General features: G+C 38.3%; 1 protein-coding gene across 2 annotated transcripts in view; it reads left to right on the top strand.

Annotated features, from left to right (window-relative positions):
• GABRG3 (gamma-aminobutyric acid type A receptor gamma3 subunit) overlaps positions 1-19158 on the top strand; it is a 296684-nt gene that overhangs the window by 246599 nt on the left and 30927 nt on the right. For both annotated transcript variants that reach the window (XM_008498082.1, XM_008498083.1), the window contains exon 6: positions 5526-5663. In XM_008498082.1, the coding sequence (XP_008496304.1) occupies positions 5526-5663 (138 nt within the window). The remainder of the gene's footprint in view (positions 1-5525; positions 5664-19158) is intronic.

The raw sequence follows: 19158 nt of genomic DNA, 5'->3' as shown, positions 1-19158 counted from the left end.
ATACATTTTTCCAAGGCTAGGAAGCAAAGATGAACTTTCTTGCTTCATTATTCTCTCTGCTGGGTCTGTCGTGTTTGAATAAAAATTGCAGGGAACCAGCTGTAAAATAAACTGATTTTACAGAGAGGGCAAAATATGTCTGAAGAGATGAACGAGTCTGGGTTTTTCTTACATGCCTCTTTCCATGTCTCGGAAACATCTCTAAGGAAAAATTTTTAGACAGAAACTAGTTCTTCAAGTGGGCTGTGTCCCTGTTGACATGACCCCCTTCCTGCTGTATTCTTTCCATCTCTACTCACTTCTTAAAACAAACCCATTATCACAGAAAAGAAGGTGAAACAAATAATTAAGCATTGATCTAAGATGCACACACCAACAACAGCATTGGGGAAATCAGAGTAAGAGGTAGTTTGCATTAACAGGCATGGATGCATCAATGGATATATTATGAAAGTTGAAGGTTTTTCTTCAGTGTTGACTCTTGTAACAAAAATACTTCAGGGCCAGTTGACACCATTTCCTGAAGTTATCTTGAGACTGCATATGCCTCTCATCCAGCTTGGATATGTTTCTGGACATATTTCCAGAGGTTTGGTGAAGGCTTCTGCACAAATGAGTCTCTATAGAATGTGAAGCAGGATGACAATGAAGCTTAAATTTTTAACCTGTCAGTTATAAATTATATGGTGATGTTGTGAGAAGATGTGGTAAAATGAGTTCAATTATTACAGGAACAAAAAGGAAACAAAACCAAATCCACAGAATCTCACATGTTGTCATGACAATTTGGCTTTCTGTTATAATAGGTTCTCTTCCAAAACGGAAATAGTGCACTTATTATTTATTTGCATTATTGGTGTTGAAGTCGGGGGTACACTTTGAAAATGTATATGTTTAAGCCTATGAAAAAAGCAACAAAAGTATCAATCATTTGTGTTAACTGGGAAATCCAGAAGTATGTTTAGAGGTACCAAACAGTAGGTATCGCATTGTTACTTTCTGCTTTGCCCCTAAAGAAAAAACTTTAACCAAATTTGTTCTTGATTTCATTTTACAAAGGTGTATAGTATCAGTCTTACAAAAAATCCAAATAGACAAGGTGCTTCAAAATCTTCTGAAGATGCCAATAGCTATAGCACAACCTACAAAATAACCATTAGGATGAAAAACAGGAGAATTTAAAGGCAATCAGATAAATTCTGATACAAACATTGATCGAGAAACTCCTGACTTGCAGGTTACCATCACTTGGATGACTGTAGCACAAAACACACACTTTCTTGTCTTCTTCTCACACTATTCCCTTCCTTGCCTTACCAGCACCCACTGGAAAGACTCCAGGATCTCCTGGAGCCCTGCCCTGTTGCAGTATAGATATATTTGTATAACCTTAAGTGACCTGACAGGGTAAAGACACTTCATAGCAATTTTTTCAGAGTGGATGGCTTGAAGCCACAAGGTCAAGGATGTAAAGTAATTTACTGCTATTTGTCATTCTGTGGAAGTGAAAGAAAACAGCCATTCCTATAGATAATACTATCTATAATACTATCATAATAATATCATAGAAGGTTAAGGATTGGAAGGGACCTCGATAGATCATTGAGTCCACCCCCCTCTGCCAGAGCAGGGTCACCTACAGCAGTTCACACAGGAACACATCCAGGAGGGCTTTGAATGTCTCCAGGGAAGGAGACTCCACAACCTCCCTGGGCAGCGTGTTCCAGTGCTGTCACCCTCACAGTGAAAAAACTCTTTCTAATATTTATATGAAACCACCTATGCTCCATTTTATAACCATTGCCCTTTGTTCTATTGTTAGTCACCCCTGAGAAAAACTTGACTCTGTCCTCCTGGCACTCACCTCTCACATATTTGTAAATTTTAATGAGGTCACATCTCATTCTCCTCCTTTTCCAAGCTGAAGAGACTACTCCCTCAGTCTTTTCTCATAAGTGAGGTGTTCATCTTTATTGCTCTGCACTGTACTCTTTCAAGCAGATCCTGGTCCTTCTGGAACTCAGGGGCCCAGACCTGCACACAACATTCCAGATAAATATATACTCCTAAATATGTACTAAATATACTCCTGGTTGTGGGCTGAACAGTATAGGTTGCTTTCTTTTCTTTTTTTCTTTTTTCTTTTCTTTCTTTCTTTCTTTTTATTGTTTTTTCTCTTTTTTTTTTTTTTTTTTTTTTTTTTTTTTTTTTTTTTTTGGTGAAGGTACAGATGTCTCTAGTTCTGATATTTTCTAAAATGAAAATTTTAGAAAGCTAGAAGCTATGAGGCTGTATGCAAGAAATACTGGGTAGCAATAAAAGAAGACCCTTCACAAATAGTTCATTCCATTAATTAAATGAATCTTAAGAGGGATATACTGTCCAAGGAAGTGTGTCATTATTCCATAAGAAGTAATATATCTTTTAAATTAATTGGAAAGTGAAGTCACCTGGCATTGGAGGAGAACTTAATAGCAGTTATTTAGCAGGTTGAAACAACTCCCACTGAATCACTAGTGCTTATCTCCTTTGATGTTAAGTAACTCAACCATTGTAAAAACAGATTTCAGCACCTGTGGATTAAGGGGGCTCCTGTTGAAAGGGCATGAGGTCAATTGCTTACAATTTAATGGCAGAAATAATACTGAAAGTTGTTACACTGCAATTGAATCTTGTCTCTCCTTAGTCATAAGTGCAATTGGCAAAATCCTGAAGTATCTCACGAGCTGTTCCTTCATGAACATGCTTCTTCCCTCCCAAACTCTGAGGAAAAGATACCAGAATCTCTGTGAATGAAGTAAGTCTGAGAAAGCTTCTAAGAGCGTGGTCCTATTTGACTAACCTGATCACTTTCTACAAGAGGATCATTCACTTAGTGGAGAAGGGAAGAGATGTGGATGTTGTTTACATGGACTTTAGTAAAACCTTTGACACAGAATTCCACATAGTTTTACTAGAGAAACTCGTCATGGGTTGGATTTATGCTTCACTGGATGAAAAACCTGGCCTGATAAATGGGTCCAAAGAGTTGGGGTGAATGGAGTTGAATTCAACTGGTGGCTGGTAACAAATGGTGTCATCCAGGGCCCAGCGTTGGAGCTAATTCTGTTTATATTTATAATATCTTTACCAATTATCTGGACAAAGGGATCAAGTGCACCCTCAGTAAGTTTGCAGATGACACCAAGTTGGGCAAGAGTGCTGACTTGCCTGAGGGTAGGAAGACTTTACAGAGGAACCAGACAGCATGGAATTGTATGAGTTTCAATAAGGCCAAGTGCTGGATCATGTACTTGGGTCACAACAACTCCAGGCAACACTCCAGGCTTGGGGAAGAGTGGCTGGAAATCTGCCCTGGTGGAAAAGGACCTGGAGGTATTTTTTGATATCTGTCTGAATATAAACCACTGATGTGGTTGGCCAAAAGGGCCAACAGCATCCTGGCCTGAATCAGGAATAGTGTGGCTAACAAGACAAGCAGAGTGATTGTTCCCTTGTACTTGGCACTGATGAGGCCATACCTTGAATACTGTGTTCAGTTTGGGGCCTCTCACTACAAGAAGGATGATGTTGTGCTGGAGTGTGTCCAAAGAAGGGTAATGGAGCTGGTGAAGACCACAGGTCTCATGGGGAGCAGCTGAGGGAGCTGGACGTGCTTAACCTGGAGAAGAGGAGGCTCAGGGGAGACCTCATCTCTTTCTACAACTACCTGAAAGGAAGGTGTAGCCAAGGAGGGATCAGTCTCTTCTCCCAAGCAGCAAATGACAAAATGAGAGGAAACAACTTCAGGATGTGCTGAGGAATGTTTAGATTGGATATTAGGAAATATTTCCTCATTGAAGGGGTTGTGAAGTACTCGAACAAGCTGCCCAGGGAAGTAGTGCAGTCCCCATCCCTGCAGGCATTTGGAAGGCTTGTAGATGTGGTGCTTAGGGACATGGTTTAGTGTGACTTGGCAGTGCAATGTTTATGGTTGGACTTGATAATCTTAAGGGTTTTTTCCAAACTAAATCTTTCTGAGATTAAATATAAAGCTTTCCATTGGAGAGAGACATTGGTCAGAAATATCATCAGATGGATCAGTCATTTAAGAGCAAGGCTCCAGAAGATTTCAGAAGATTCAGGGCTAATTCTTGGAGGCCCTGAAAAGGTTGACTCTTCTCTCTGTACCTCTGCATTATCTGACACAATCTGCCAGCCAGAAACAATTACCTTTAGGTCAATCTCACAGACTAGCACAGCAGAATTGGCAGCAAAACCTGCTTGGCAACATGAAGAATGGCAGGGCTTGTGTTTGTTACTCAGTTGGGTCCTTCATCAGCTATTTCTTTATTTACATTGATGGGAAACACATGAATGTGGCATTTTGAATTAACACAGAGTCATTTTCTACAGATTAGAATGGAGGGACTGGTAGGAACTTTTCATGATGTGTTAGTGTGAGGAATAAAGGATGCTATCCAAACCTTACAGGAGTACTCCATCAGGGTAGAACTTTAAACCAGATGAAGAAGACAGTCATAGGATTAAAATAATAAGGAATATAACACCGTGACCAGATAAGTTGTTTTGTAATTCAAATTTTAAAAGTTATCATTGTCTAATGGGGAAAAAAAAATGCAGCTGACACAGTTATATTATCTGACTATTGTTCTTGCTAGGCTTTTAATTTGCCTTCTAATCTACATCTACTATATTAATTATTAGTTAAATAGGCACTTATTGTATTATGCATTAGAGAACAATCTAGTTATAACTAGCATGGGCATGCTGTTGTTTTCTAGATGGTCTATTATTATAGTTTGCACAGGTTCAATTCATTGTTGGACTTCTATTGGAAAATGCTATTCTCAAACAAAAAGGAAACTAAATATTGTCATGAGGAATAATTAGGACTACAAAGTACTAAATTGATAAATGAAGAATTTCAGGAGATATTTCAACTGCAGGTGATGTCTCATTAAATGCTGCAGCCTTTAGAAGTGTAATCACTTAAAAATGGTATAATCACTTTTAAAATTTCCTACTAATTAAAAATTTGCTTTTTTGCACTGTATTGAACTCATTTTGGAAGTACAATAGGGCACATCACTTTAAAACTGTTGTCACTTTTAAAACAATCTTTTGTATCAATTAGATTCATCTTACACTGATATCTCACCCTTTTTTCCCTTTCTATTTGTTAGCACAGTTTATTCAGAGCATATCTAAAGCAGTACACTTCTGTGCTTGGACTTCAAACTAGTACTATCAACTGCAGCTCTGAAAAGATTTTCTTCTTATAGAACCAATTAGAATTTTTCTCCATAATAGTGGTTGAGAAAAATAATTTTGCTAGTATTATGATGATATTTTTGTGTGCTCTACAATTCTTTAGCTGAATTATACAACTCAATTTACTGGGAAAGCATCAGATCAGAAATTTCGGTATGACTTAATAGCTGTGAATCAGTGAACAGATACTGTTTTGAAGTATCTTTTTTATTAAATGCTATAAATGTTGGGATTTTTTTATTTATTTCTAGATGGATACCCGAAAGAGGAAATGATTTACAGATGGAGAAAAAACTCAGTGGAAGCTGCTGACCAGAAATCTTGGAGACTTTATCAATTTGACTTTATGGGTCTGAGGAATACTTCAGAAATCGTGAAAACCTCTTCAGGTGAGAATTACACAAATAGCAGTGCTCATTTTACAAAAGAAGTTATTTAAAAATATGTTATCCAAGTTCACTTTCATTCAAGTGCAATATGATTTCTATGTGTACCACTGTTCAGGTTAAAACCTCTGAAGTGCAGACTTCAAAACTATAGTCTTTATCCAGAATTTGATAACTTCCTTTTCTTCCTTTGGTAATTTTACAAACTGAAAAAGTGCTAACTTGCCATAGCTATTTCTTATATGCTTCAAGTCACTATATGATTCTTATTCCTCAGTTAAGTTTAATAAGCTATTTTTGCATTGAGATGTGTGTTTTCACCAGAAAGAGGAAGATTTTGAGCACAATGGTAGGGTTAGTGAAATAAGACACTTTCAATAGCAGTTAATCATTCAGCCACAAGTTCAGTATTTTTGTTAATATTTCAAAGACAGTCTTTATTACTCCACTGATAAATGCATTTACTAGTGAACTTAACTATTGATTTTCATTAAAATTTAATTATGCTTATTTTATGTCTTCATAAATCTTAATATTTCTTATAATAACAGCAGAATAAGGAAAAAATACTTAAAAATAGAATACATTATTTGAACTAGATAAATTATCATAAAATTCAAACTATTTCTGAGCTTTACACAAGAATCTGCAATCCATGATTTCCATTTGGTAAGTCTTCTCCCAGCTGCATAAGGAACCTGCTAGAGGAACCTTCTGCTTAACTGGTAGTGAATTTCTGAAAAATCCAGTTTATTTATTTATTTCAACCTGTGTTCCCCAAACACCTCGGAGTTTGCTTTCCTAAAATCAGGGTCCTGATTTTGCTCTCTGCCTGACCAATATCCTTCAGTGCCTGATCACTGCAGCCTGGGCTGCCTTCAGTCTTGCTAGAGCAAAAAGGCTTTGTCAATGGATCCATGATGCCCTGGATCATGTGTAGCTGTAGTAGACAGCAACCTCAAGTTTCTTTTTGTTGCCTCACTTTCTAATTCTTACCCATAAAATCCTTTTGTCTTGAAGTTTCTTTGGAGTGCAATTTTCTCAGTCAAAAATTGAGTCAGCCATCAATTGAACTAGGAGCTGGTAGATAACAGTCAAGTACTAAACACCAAATTATTAAAATATCTGAGCATACAGTCATAGAGCTCATTGGAAGGGCTCATATGAGAGGAAAGAAGCCCTTTTCTTTCTGCTTTGCTAATATCTGGAGTGATGCCATCCTGAGTTTGCATCAAGAACTGCTAAGTATGCATGTAAGAATTACTGAGTCAGCCATATTAAGAAGTTGACAGTGTCCTGATAAACAGATTTCTCTTCCTTTGTAGAGAATAAAGCCATTTTTGCAGAGATCTCATTTAAATGTGTAAAAGGTCAATGTGGAGCAAAGAAAAATATATTTCCTATGCTCTTTTTACATTGGGCCTCTTCTAATTAAGATGAGTGAGCTGTCAGCATGTTTCTTCTATTATTGCTGTTGCAGCATCTGCCCACCTATGCCTAGGAGTGCAAAAGCCAAAAGCAGTGTTGAACTGAACCTACTGGGGCTATCAGGACATTTCTGTTCTCCCGAAGGCATCACAGTAACACAAAGTTGTTGGTGAACTAAAGTTTAATCAAACACACACAACCCCTCTCAAAAGCCAAAACAACCCTATCAGGAGGTTGTGGGAAATAAATTTGGAAGAAATATTGTATGTATGGGTCAGATTGTCAGCTGCTTTTTTAGGTAGCAAGCCTAGTTGTGCCTATGGCCCATATATTCTGGACAGCAGATGACTGAGAAGGGGCTCTCAGTTCACAAATAGATGAAAGATGTGATCAATAAAATCTGTGTTCGCACATGAAGCTGAATTTACATAAAATAGACCCGTTGTATTTACACTATTATTTAATATACTTTCAAGGCCAGATTCTCTGAACAGAAGTGCTCAACAGTATTTACTGCCAGGAGCAAACACAGGAAACTGGTATGTTGGAAAACCTTGAGTATGGCCCATGCTGTAGAGCAAGGACTCCAAAAATGGACAGAAGAGGCCAGGTCATAACCCACCTGAGGCTGTGCAATATGTCTCAGAGACAGAATTTAAGACAACCCTGTGACTACCTGCTGTGAACAGTATTTGTGAATGAGCAGGATAAATAGGCAGTTGTGCTGTGATACATGCCTATTTTCTGAAGAAAGTAGGCCTATTGTCACAATTTAACACTGTCCCAACAACTAAACTGAATGACAGATGCTCTCTATTAATCTCTCTCTCCTCCCAGATAAAGGAAGGAGAGAGAATAAGGGAGAGAGACTTATGGGTTGGAAAATAAACTACACAGCTTTAATGAAACAGTGATGATATATAGGAAAAATTACTAAATATAATCAAATATACAGGAAAACTGATACCACGTTCCCCCCTCCTCCCCCCAATAACTCTCATGTCACCACCGAGGCTGCAGGGCAGCCCTGGGAAAGTCCAGGCTGGAATCCTGGGGTCAGCAGCAGTCAGGAACTGGAGGCAGGAACACAGAGATATGGGCTGGCACGGATCAGGATGAATGGATGGAATCCTCCCAGGATGCTGAAGCAAAGAGGGACAGGTGAAGAAGGAGAAGCAGGAAGGGCAGGAAGAGCAGGAAGTGGCAGGAAGGTGGCTTGACCCTTGTGACCCCTCAGATTTATACTGAGTATGACGTATATGGGATGGAATACTCTGTTTGGTCACTTCTGGCATCTATCTTGTCCATTCCTCCCCAAAGGAGGGCTGCAGGTGTGACCGCTTTATTCCTCTTGGAGGGTAAAATGTTCCTCAGAGCTGAGCAGTGTCCTTGGCTCTGCACACCAGTCTCTAGCACTAACTATAAACACTGAGTATTATCAGTCCTAGAAACAGACACTGTCTGAGAATCTTGCTGTTAATTTCAGCAAGTGCAATTACTTATAAGAGACTTAGCTGAAAGGAAAAGTACAAGACAGAAAATTACCTTTATCCTGGCCCAAACCAGGACACCTATCCAAAAAGTCTGAGTATTAGTGTAGCCCTAAAGTTGCTATTTCCTACCACATGGGCAATCTCTGATAAAGGAAGACAGAAGCTGCTGCCTACAGGTATCCCAACTATTTTGCAGCCATGCAACAGGGGCTACAGGTGGCCAAAGGTTCTGTCATGGAGGATTTGTGACATATTTACATAAAGCTGCCTGGAGAGGGAAGCTCCTCTGGGCCTTCCTCTAGGACACTATGGGTACAGGACCCCCCTAGACTTTGGGCTGCTCCTCGGAGACACCAGTTCTTCCTGAATAACCTCTGAGACATTGTGTGGCCCCTCTGAGTTGTGCTGGAGCCCAGAACAGCCTCACCAGCCACTGTCCCTTTGCAGACTCAGGACAGAAAGGAAGAGCACCATTGCTCAGAGTGTTGTGCAGGGAATCATCCAAGCTAATGAGATCAGGTTAGGAAAAGCGAAGCAGGCAGGATACCACCACCTCCAGCTTCCTGACAAGCAGAAAGGTACTAAACATCATCTCATCCTCCCAAGGGAAATAATGGAAACTACTATTATACAGGTCATTTCAAAGCAGACTAGGTAAAGTACAAGAAAATGTACTGCAGAAGACAGATTCAAAGTCTTAACAATATTTATTTTTTTTTGAGTTACAACTTTCTGCTGGTTTATGACACTATTAATTCTCACTAAATTGTGTGTTCATCTATAATGGGAAATCTGTTGCAGTGTTACCTGCCTGTGTCTAGTTCAGGGTTGACTTTTTATGTCCTTTTCAGCAGTTTCTAGGCTATAACGAAGAGAGGTCACATTGATCACTTGCTAACACACTGCTGTTCTTCCAGAATTTGCATAAACCCTTTTTTTGTAGACAATTTTCACCACAAAATGACTAGATTAATATCCAGCAGAGTTCTGATATTTGATATTCTTTCGGTCCTTCCAAACCTTTTTCACAAATATAAATAATAACCTTTATGGTAATCTAGGGCAATTTCAGAAGTACACAAGTCGTAAGCCAGCTGGCAGAAAAAGTGCATTTCTGGAACCCAAGCAAGATGGGAAATGTTGTCATCTCTTGCCTTGAGCCAGGAGTGACTTAAAGCATTGCCACAGTGGTGTGCTTTACTCTTGAAAGAAGACTGCCCTTTTTAAAAATAATCTGGCAGCCAGAGAAAGTTTCTGTTGCCATCTGTAATAGGTGTTCAGCTTTTTCCTGAGGATGCTTTTTGAATTTCATGCCAAGATACAAACACAACCAGACAAATATCTGCTGCACATGGTGATTACATGGAATACACAGCAGAAATCACTGTGCTGGTGTTGTGGTCGTGAAACTTTAGCTCTTGCTGTCAGGTGATAGCAGCCTAATTCACAAGTACTGAAGAATTTCTCAGTTGCCATGTTGCAAGATACTTTAATACTATAGGAAGAGCACTTCTCTTGATCCAGTGTCAAATCAGGCTGACAAATGCCACCTGGCACTGAGATGTGGAAAAGGGAGAACTGAATGTAAGGAGAAAATGCTCAAATTTAAAAACTGCAAATCAGCCAATGAAAAGGTGAGCAGGAAAATGAGAGAAAGAGGGAGAACATCATCCTTAAAAATAGTCTGTGTATTCTGTGTATATTTGCAGTAAACGTCAGGTTTCTGAATCCCAGCATTTCCAGGTATATTTGAGAGGGGGAAAAAAAGAAAAAGGAAAAGAAAAAGAAAAGGGAAAAGAAAAAGAAAGAGAAAAAGAAAAAGAAAAAAAGGGAAAAAAAAAAAAAAAAAAAAAAAAGAAAAAAAAAGGAAAATAAAAGAGAATCATGAAGGAATCCATGAGTTAAACTCCTGGAGTAAGCTGTAGTGTTTCTTGTACCTATCTTCTGATATGTCCCTCAGGGAAAGTCTGTTCATTCTTTCCAAACCACTCAATTTTTTGCATTTCTATATAAACACAAGGACCTTGTAGGTCCTGAATCTAATTTTCATTTACTTGAAAATTTCTGTGCATCATACATGTCCTATTTGTGCTCTTCTTCAAATGCCTTTAGTCTGAGAGATTTTTGCAGTCTAAAGGAGCCTTTGCATAAATTCAAGATAATTCCTCAGAAATATTAATAATAATAAAAAATTTTAGAAGTTTCCTATTTAAAAACCCTAATAGCTGATCACTAAAAATGAAATATACAGAACCAGACAGTGAGTATCATGTCATACAGTCTGAATAACCCGATAAATAGTCATACCTACTGCTATAAAAAGGTGTACTTTTGCATATATACAGTGGATGGGTAATGATTAGTGGAGCCTGCCTATCATTCAGCTTCTAAACTAGGCTTTATATTTTGGAATAGCTGTTCACAGGACTGCAAAGAATGGTTAATAACTGAAGTTGTAGATTCTGATAAAGCTCTTTGAGACAATGCTAATAATAACACAATTAGAAGTATTGCAGAGTACTCAGTAAGTGGCAAGAAAAACCTGGCACTAGTGATGTTGCATCTGGATTCCAGCATCTCAGAACTTGCTTCCCCCTGATGGTAGAAAATATCCCCTGTGGAACTGGCATCTGTGGGGGGTAGACTACATGATTTCTGCAGGTCCCTTCCAACTCTGATGATTCAGTGATTCTGTGTGTGGAAAATGTCTGTCTAACACTCTCCAAATATGTAGAACACAAAATGGTTTAGGTGGGAGAATTCTCTGTTGCTCTTCTCTCCAGCTCTTCAGTTCCCACACACTTCCTCTGGACTTTAGATGCTTCCAGATACAACCCATTGTCACAATTGTTGATCTTCCTTTGCATCGTATAAATGTAGTTATGCTTGTGGCTGTCCTTGGGTTCTTGAAATTTTAGACCTTGCAGACCTACAAACTCTGGTTGTATTTGTTTCCAAGGTTCATCGAATCAGGTTTGGGCTTTCAAAAATCTGTTTCTGCCACTTAGAAGAAAATCTTCAAAAGTTAGGTATCAAGCTAAAATCCTATGTTGCTAAAAACTTACATTGAGTCTTGAAGTGGGATGTAAGTTTATTTTGATAAGCAGTAGACAGAAACATACAGGGACAGCTGATACCTGATGTGCCACCCTTCACCAGAATTTGCTGCCACCATCACACTCCATTCTGCTTCCTCACTTTACCTACATGAACACACAAGAACAACTTCTCAGAGTCCTTTGCACCTTCCGTGCCCATGGCCCTTCATCCCCAGAAGCTCCAGCATTGCCAAACTAGCAGATACCAAGGATGTATCCTTCAATGCCCTTCTTTCCCAGCTCTCCAGCTCCAGTGCTGAAGATACCCCTGCTCCCTGCCTTCACACAGGCAGAAGAAGATGTGCACAACTTACCAGCACTTGCAACTTAGTTTTCACTCATCTTTTCTTTCCTATCTGCAGCTTTCTCCACAATGCAACTTTGTCCTTAATGGAACCTATCCAACCTGGGTCAAGAATGTGAAGTCCCATTTAGGACTTTAAGTAGGTTGGAGACATTACTTAGTCAGTACCCAGTACTGACCCACAGGACAGACCCATGGCATATATACCCAATTCACTCTCCTGTTCATTTTTCACACTTTATTGTAAAATATGACTCCAGTAACACCTTTAAATCCCGAATGTTTATGCAGCTTAAAATTAGTTTGTTTTAAGCTGTATATATAACCAAATATAAATTGGTATTTAACCAAATACACACCCTGGGTTTGAATTGGCTGTCATTCTTTGACTCCTTTCAGAGGAACAGAATAATACTGAAAGCCCTTGCCACTGCAGACATCTCTTGAGTAAAGGAATATCATGCAACTTGTTTTCTGACAGTAAATAGCAATTTATGTGAAAACAGAAAACTAACCTGATTATAAGAAGATTTAGCAATAATTATTTTGTTGACAGAATTTATCTCTGATACAGTATTTGCAATAATTCAAATCCCAGTTTAGCAGATATAATCAACAGTGGCTGTATTGACTTTTAAAAGATATTCACATGTCAAATGATAATCGATTAGCATGAGTATTATGAATAGATTTTCTTGAACAATTTTTCATTTTTATTTTTAATAGCAGTTCATCTTGTATTGATATTGCAAATGTCAGATTATATATTCTGATAGTTTTGTCACTAACCAGTCAGGTTAGAGATGCAATAATTAAATAGACAATTACTAATAATACTTACATACAATCAAAGTGTTTTTCTTTGTTGGCCGCAAGTTTGACTGACAATTAGAGGGATCAAAACTTTTATGTTGACCTGCAAATCCAGCACTTACCCATCTTGTTACAAAAAATCTCTCACAAAGCTTATGGTAAGACAGCTTCTGAAGAGAGTGATTTATAGCTTGACCAACAGCCTACTGCAATTAATGGAGCTTTTCTCCTATGCTGACCTGGGATCAGATCCTGAAATGTGGAAGCCTGAAACCTGCTGTTTAGTGTGAGTAACTCTTTGGTCACTAGAAACTAGAGAAAGCTCAGCTTAATGGTATACCTGTACTCAAAGTATAACATCTCTAAAAACACCTTTCTTCCATTTACAAATAGTACAAACTGATTAAAACAAGAAGAGTGTATAAATGGTATCATTCTTCTCCTTTGCTGTGCAGATACAAGTGCTTAGCATCCTTTGCACAGTCCTTTACGGCTGCAAATGAAGAGAAAGATTAGAAATAAAGTAACTTCACTTTGTGGTAAAAGGAAAAGTAAAAAAAGAAAAGACAGTCGGAGACTTAGAGGCAGGCCTTCAGCTGCATGTTTTTCCTAAGGGAAAATTTCAGTAGGAAGAAATTTTTCCCTTAAAAAAATGTCCTGTTGTCCTTACCAAAGGACCTCAAATAGTCCTTTTTCATAGATTTTCTTATTTTATGGAAAACAAGCACAGTCTTTTACCTTGATGTTTTTCCTCAGGTGAGGTTTTTATTAATATTTTCACTCCACATTTTGGAATTTTTGTATTTGTCTAACTTTAAGAGGTTAATTAATGAATTTGAATTAATGTCTTCATTCACTCATCCGTTGGTAATGTGTTTGTTGTTCTTTGTACCTGCAGTCCTGTGCCCTTCTGCTGGAGATGCCTCCCTTTCCATTCCAGGGCAGTTCTCTGGGACAGAAGGACAAGAGTGCTGACTTTGTTCTACAGCTTGTAGCTGTTGACCAGCACTCTTCTCTGAGTTTGAAAGAGTGATTGAATATTTAATAGCAATACCAAGAACTGGGTGAACCAATCTCAGGATTTAGCATAAAGGCTAGCCAAATCACTCAGTCAAGAGGCAGGGACTTTGATGTCAAATGTCCCAGTGCTTTAACCAGTAGACCATAAAAAAAAAAGCAGAAGGCTGGCATTGCTTCTGTGTTTTGCTAGGAAAAGGTTTTGCTTCCTGAGTTCAAAACAGAGTTGTGAATTCTTCAAAGCAAAAGAAGCTTTCCTAGGAGCCGCCTCTCCTCGTCTGCATTTCTTCTTACCCAGCTCAGATGACACCATGGTAAGCTGCTGACTGTCAGGGATTCATTCTTAAGATTCCCAGCTCCTCCACTCACTGCAGAGAGCTGTAGCAAATTTTGGTCTATGAGGGACATTGTGTGGCCAGGTGTTGCCAAGCTAGAAATTCCACCTGCCATGTGCAACCCTTGGTCTGGTGGGCTGCATTTCATGGTCTTAAGTTGTGCCAGGGGAAGTTTAGGTTAGATATTAGAAAGAATTTCTTTACGGAGAAGGTGATCAGCATTGGAATGGGATACCCAGGGAAGTAGTGGATTCTCCGTCCCTGGAGATATTTAAAAAGAGACTGGATGTGGCACTCAGTGCCATGGTCTAGCAACCGTAACGGTGGTTCAAGGGTTGGACTCGATGATCTCTGAGGTCCCTTCCAACCCAGCCAATTCTATGATTATATGATTCTATGATTTATGAGGGCAGGAACACTCTGTCTGTAGTGGCAAAAGCAGCAGGGAGAAAGGGAAGTATTTCCACTGAAGGGAAACCTTGAATGCAGTCAGAATGTATTTACAAGTGTCTTTAATACACAAAATAAAAAGCAGAACTAGATCTCCAAGTTGTATTGACTTCTAAAATGGTACAAAATGTAGAAAGAATATTTTGAGTCAGCTTGCAAAAATTATATTGAGATTTTTCTGGCCCAAAATGAAGATTGATGATACAGTTTCTGGTATTAATATCACCTTAATTGGAGTGGAAAGCAATGTGAGCCTCTTTGCATTTGTACAGCGGAGAACAACTTACCAGACTCTTGCTATTCCAGCATCTCTGGCTTTTACTCCCATTTCTGTGTCATTTCACCACTGTATGAGTGATTTATGGTTGCCTTAGTCAAAAGTTTTATATTAATACAAACACCGAAGGTTTGGCCTTTGCCCAGGGTTGCTACGATGTTATCTAAAAGTCTTTTACAAGCATCAATTGTACTTAATTTAAAACTCATAGTATTGCACAGGATATTTTATATTTTATTCACTGCCAAATCTACAATCTTAATGAGAATTTCAAGATACAGAATAGGAAGACTAGTCACATGTCACAGAAAGGTGCTAAGTGTCTTTTCAGATTTTCATTTGTCATACCTTAGAAAAAGTGCAGCACAGACTAGTTACATGCTAGCAAGATATCTCTAAATTTAGCCTTTAGTCTTTCACATCAGGGTGACATTTCCAGGTTGCCTCTATGCAGTCATGGAGGCTCTTGCCCTTAGGACCCTTTCTGTAGCTAATATTCACAGCATTCAGGTCTTGTTCATAACAATAGCAACAACAACAACAACAACAACAACAATTCCATTTCGGTGAACACCTTCTGTTTCCTAGTTACACTGTCAGGAATCAAAATCTCATCTATGATTATTTTCCTGCTACTGGATTTATCCACCACCCACTGAAGCCAATAGGCAGAGACCCTGGCAAGTGTGAGCTCTGCTATCAGATAGGAACCTAAGGAAATGTTGCAGTCCAAGAATAAGTGTTTAGCACGTTTACAAACTTTCCAACCAATTCAACCAAAGTAATGATGTGGCATAGCACTCCTTGAATAGAATGAAGCCTGCCATAAACAGGGATACCACAACATCCTTCAGAAAACTAGAGGTGAACCCTTGGGGTATGGCAGCTTGGCGGTGACAGAAATCTAGGCTGGCATCAGTCATGATGAATTGAGGTGTTTATAAGCTAAATTTGGCAGAAGACTCAAAATATACTCCAAATCGTGGTCAGCTTGAGCCAGGCTGAAGGTGTGGACTAGAATTTTATTGCTTCATAGAAGTAAAATATATAGTCACGACTCTGGGAAGGTGGGAATAGGCCAAGGATCTCAAAGTACTCAAGTGACTTAATTCTGCCAATGTCCTTGTGCTTCTGAAGAGATGAATCCTTCTGAAAGCATCACCTTCTTGAACGAGTTTTGCAAGTCAGTTTGTGTAGTCTTTTACACCCTGTTGTATCAGAGTGGTAGAACTATAACAGTAGACAATATCCTTATATAAAATAGTTTTGCATGATAGTGGGGCATTTTCTTGTCAACCTGTCTTTCAAAACATTACTCTGTTTCTCAGAATTTACCCTTATCTATTGATCCATAACAGAGAGGAAAATTAAAATAGTCATTCTGACATGGTCCCTGAAGACTGTCCTTTGGAAGACTGCATTTAGCTATGTTGAAGATTTAGGTTGCCCCAGTACAAGGGTTGTGCAATACCATCTATCTCATCTTTCTTTAACATAAACAATCTACAACTGATTTACTTGTTTTAAGTATCTGCAACTGAGTTAAGTTCCCTTTAGCTTGTACAAATCTTTCAAATCTGTCTTGGACTCCCCCTCCAGCAACCCCCACCTCCTGCCCCTGAACAAAAAATGTAGGCATGGTACATTAGGAGAACAGCTTATTTTAAGGTAAGTATAAAATACAGACTTTCATCTGAGAAGCACAGAACCACCACCCACATTCTAATTCAAGTCAATATCAAAGTTAATTGCAGACCTCCTACAAGTAGGAGCAGTTTGAGTGAAGAAACATCTGAAGAGTTTTCTGTCCATATCTTCAGGCATGCTTTTGCATACTGTAAACACTGTACCTAAATTATTCCTTCAGTAATTTTGGTTCAAAACAGAACTTTTCTTAGAATAATGAAGTAGGAGAATCATAGAAGAATTATAAAGCAGCTTGAAGAGAAGAAACTTGTGCATCTTATATGTTGTTCACTAGATGCAGTTTGCTATGAAGTACATAAAGATACTAAAAATTTTGAAATTCCCGTACATCTTCCTACTGTAGTTGAGCACTTGCCAAAATAATCATCAGATCACAGTTTTAATCTGTGTCTAGGTCCACTCTGGTTTGAATTTCTCTCCATCTAATCAATTTTTTATAAGGATATCTCTCAGGAAAAAAAAAAAAAAAAGAAAAGAAAAGAAAAAAGTAAAAAAAAGTAAGGAAAAAAAAGAGAAAAAACCAAAGCAATTGTTAAACTTATGTCTAATAATACAAAATATTTGTTGAAGGTAGAAATACTAATTTACTCACTCCCACCATGAACTCTACTTCATCATTATTCTTCAGCTCCTTTATTGTGAGAGTGTCTATTTATTTTGCTAAATACTTCCTTTGAAAGGAAGAAAACTTCTTAAATATTGCCTATGCTAAAACAATGAAGAGAGAAGCACATTCAAATGTGAAGAAAACCTCATTGCAATTTGTTATCTTTTGTATGAATTCAGAGATTAATTTCTAAGAGCACATGAGCAGCATGTCTGAAAAAACTGAGTCCTTGAACAGGTGCCCACAGTACCTGGAGGAATCCCCTCAGTGAACTCTGAAGTTCAGGTGACCCCTGGCTTACACACTTGGAATTTAGGAATTTATTTTGACTCAAGCTGCCTCCTCCAGGCTCTGTCTGTCTCAAGAACATCAGAAGGCATCATGAGAAAACTTCAAGGAGTAATCCTGGGCTATCTTTTTTGATAGAAGTCACCAGAAGCATTGGAAAAAGAAAGGTGCATAGAGTGGTGGGATCATCATCCTTGGGATAAAGTGCATCCTTGAAGAGCACTCAATGCTGGGCTGACAAAAGCTCCTCCCAGCACCCTTAGGGGATAGTAGTTTCCCCCAGCATCTGGAAGTTGTTTTGGTCTTCACATCCTACACTGCAATTTACAGGTGTAGAAACTTTGGCTTTAGCCATGTCATCTGAGATAATAGATGCCCCTTTAGCACAGCAGTAGCCTCGTGACACATTGCAAGCCACGGCCCATTGCAAGTGGTGCTTAATTCCATCCTCTAATATATGTGTTTAAAAATCAGATCCACAGTGAGATGTGCAGAGACAGGATTACAGGATGCTTATAAATATCCTGTCATCTAGGAAAGGAGGATTTCTTAATACAAATTTTTCTCATTGTCACAACCTCAGAGAAATCTTCACCTTTAATGGTGCTTGAATTTTTTTGTGCAAAACCTTACAGTTTTATGGCAAAAAAACTTCTTGGGAAAGGATAAATCCAGGAAAGGTCAGCAATTGTAGCAAAAAAAATCCTCTTTCTCACTACTTCTGACTTTATCAGATATTGGGGTGCCCTCCTTTTTGCCCTCTAGTCAAAGCCATTTCTAAAATATGAGCACTACTGGCACTTACTCTACATCCAGTTCCTCATCCTCCTGAGGAAGGGGGATTTTTTTTTATTATTATTTTATTTATTATTTATTTATGTTATTATTTATTCTTTACTTACTATTTATTCTTTTATTCTTTACTTGCATTCTTTATTCTTGTAGTTTCATCTGAGACTGAACCAGCAATAATTTCCTGATACAATTTCAATACTATTAAGTATTGCATTATCATTTCAATCCTTATTAAGCATTGCATTATAAGGTAACTTGAGCATAAAAGAATTCTTAAAGCAGAACATTTTTTGCAGTTGCTGAATTCATTCATAAATGTCCGTTTTCCTCCACTGCTTCCCAAAGTATTTAACAAATTGATGAGAAAGTCAGAACTCAAGCATAGTAACTTCTGGAAGTAATAATTTCTTGAACAATATTCTAAGCATATCTTGGCATATTTAGGGACAAGCAAGGTTTCCAATGCTGAAAAAATTTGAATTTCTGTAAGTAACAAAAGTCACAAGTCATTTCAAAGTAGAACTGAGTAAGAAAATGCAAAGGATAATGTCAGAGATTTTTCAATTACATTTATGTTCTTCATTAATGTAATTCATGAATCTTTGAGCACGTTAACACATGGCTTTGTAATTTTTGTTACTTTGGTTTTAATTTGATCTCAAAGTCATTTCTTTCTTTCCCATGTAGGGAACATAACAGTTTCCCATAACAGTTCACTTCCTTTGCCTTTAGACTGGCTCTCATCCTTGCTCCATGAAACATCCATGCTGCGCTGGACCATCGTGTGCTCTCTCTTTTGTGCTGTATATGGACCATACAGAAACTTGAAAAATTTTTGTCAACACAGGAAACAAAGTGTGTTACTCCTGCAGTGGCAGCTTCACCC

The sequence above is a fragment of the Calypte anna genome, chromosome 1 (assembly GCF_003957555.1).
Source record: "Calypte anna isolate BGI_N300 chromosome 1, bCalAnn1_v1.p, whole genome shotgun sequence".
Taxonomy (NCBI): domain Eukaryota; kingdom Metazoa; phylum Chordata; class Aves; order Apodiformes; family Trochilidae; genus Calypte; species Calypte anna.
This window is presented reverse-complemented; position numbering and strand designations above follow the sequence as displayed.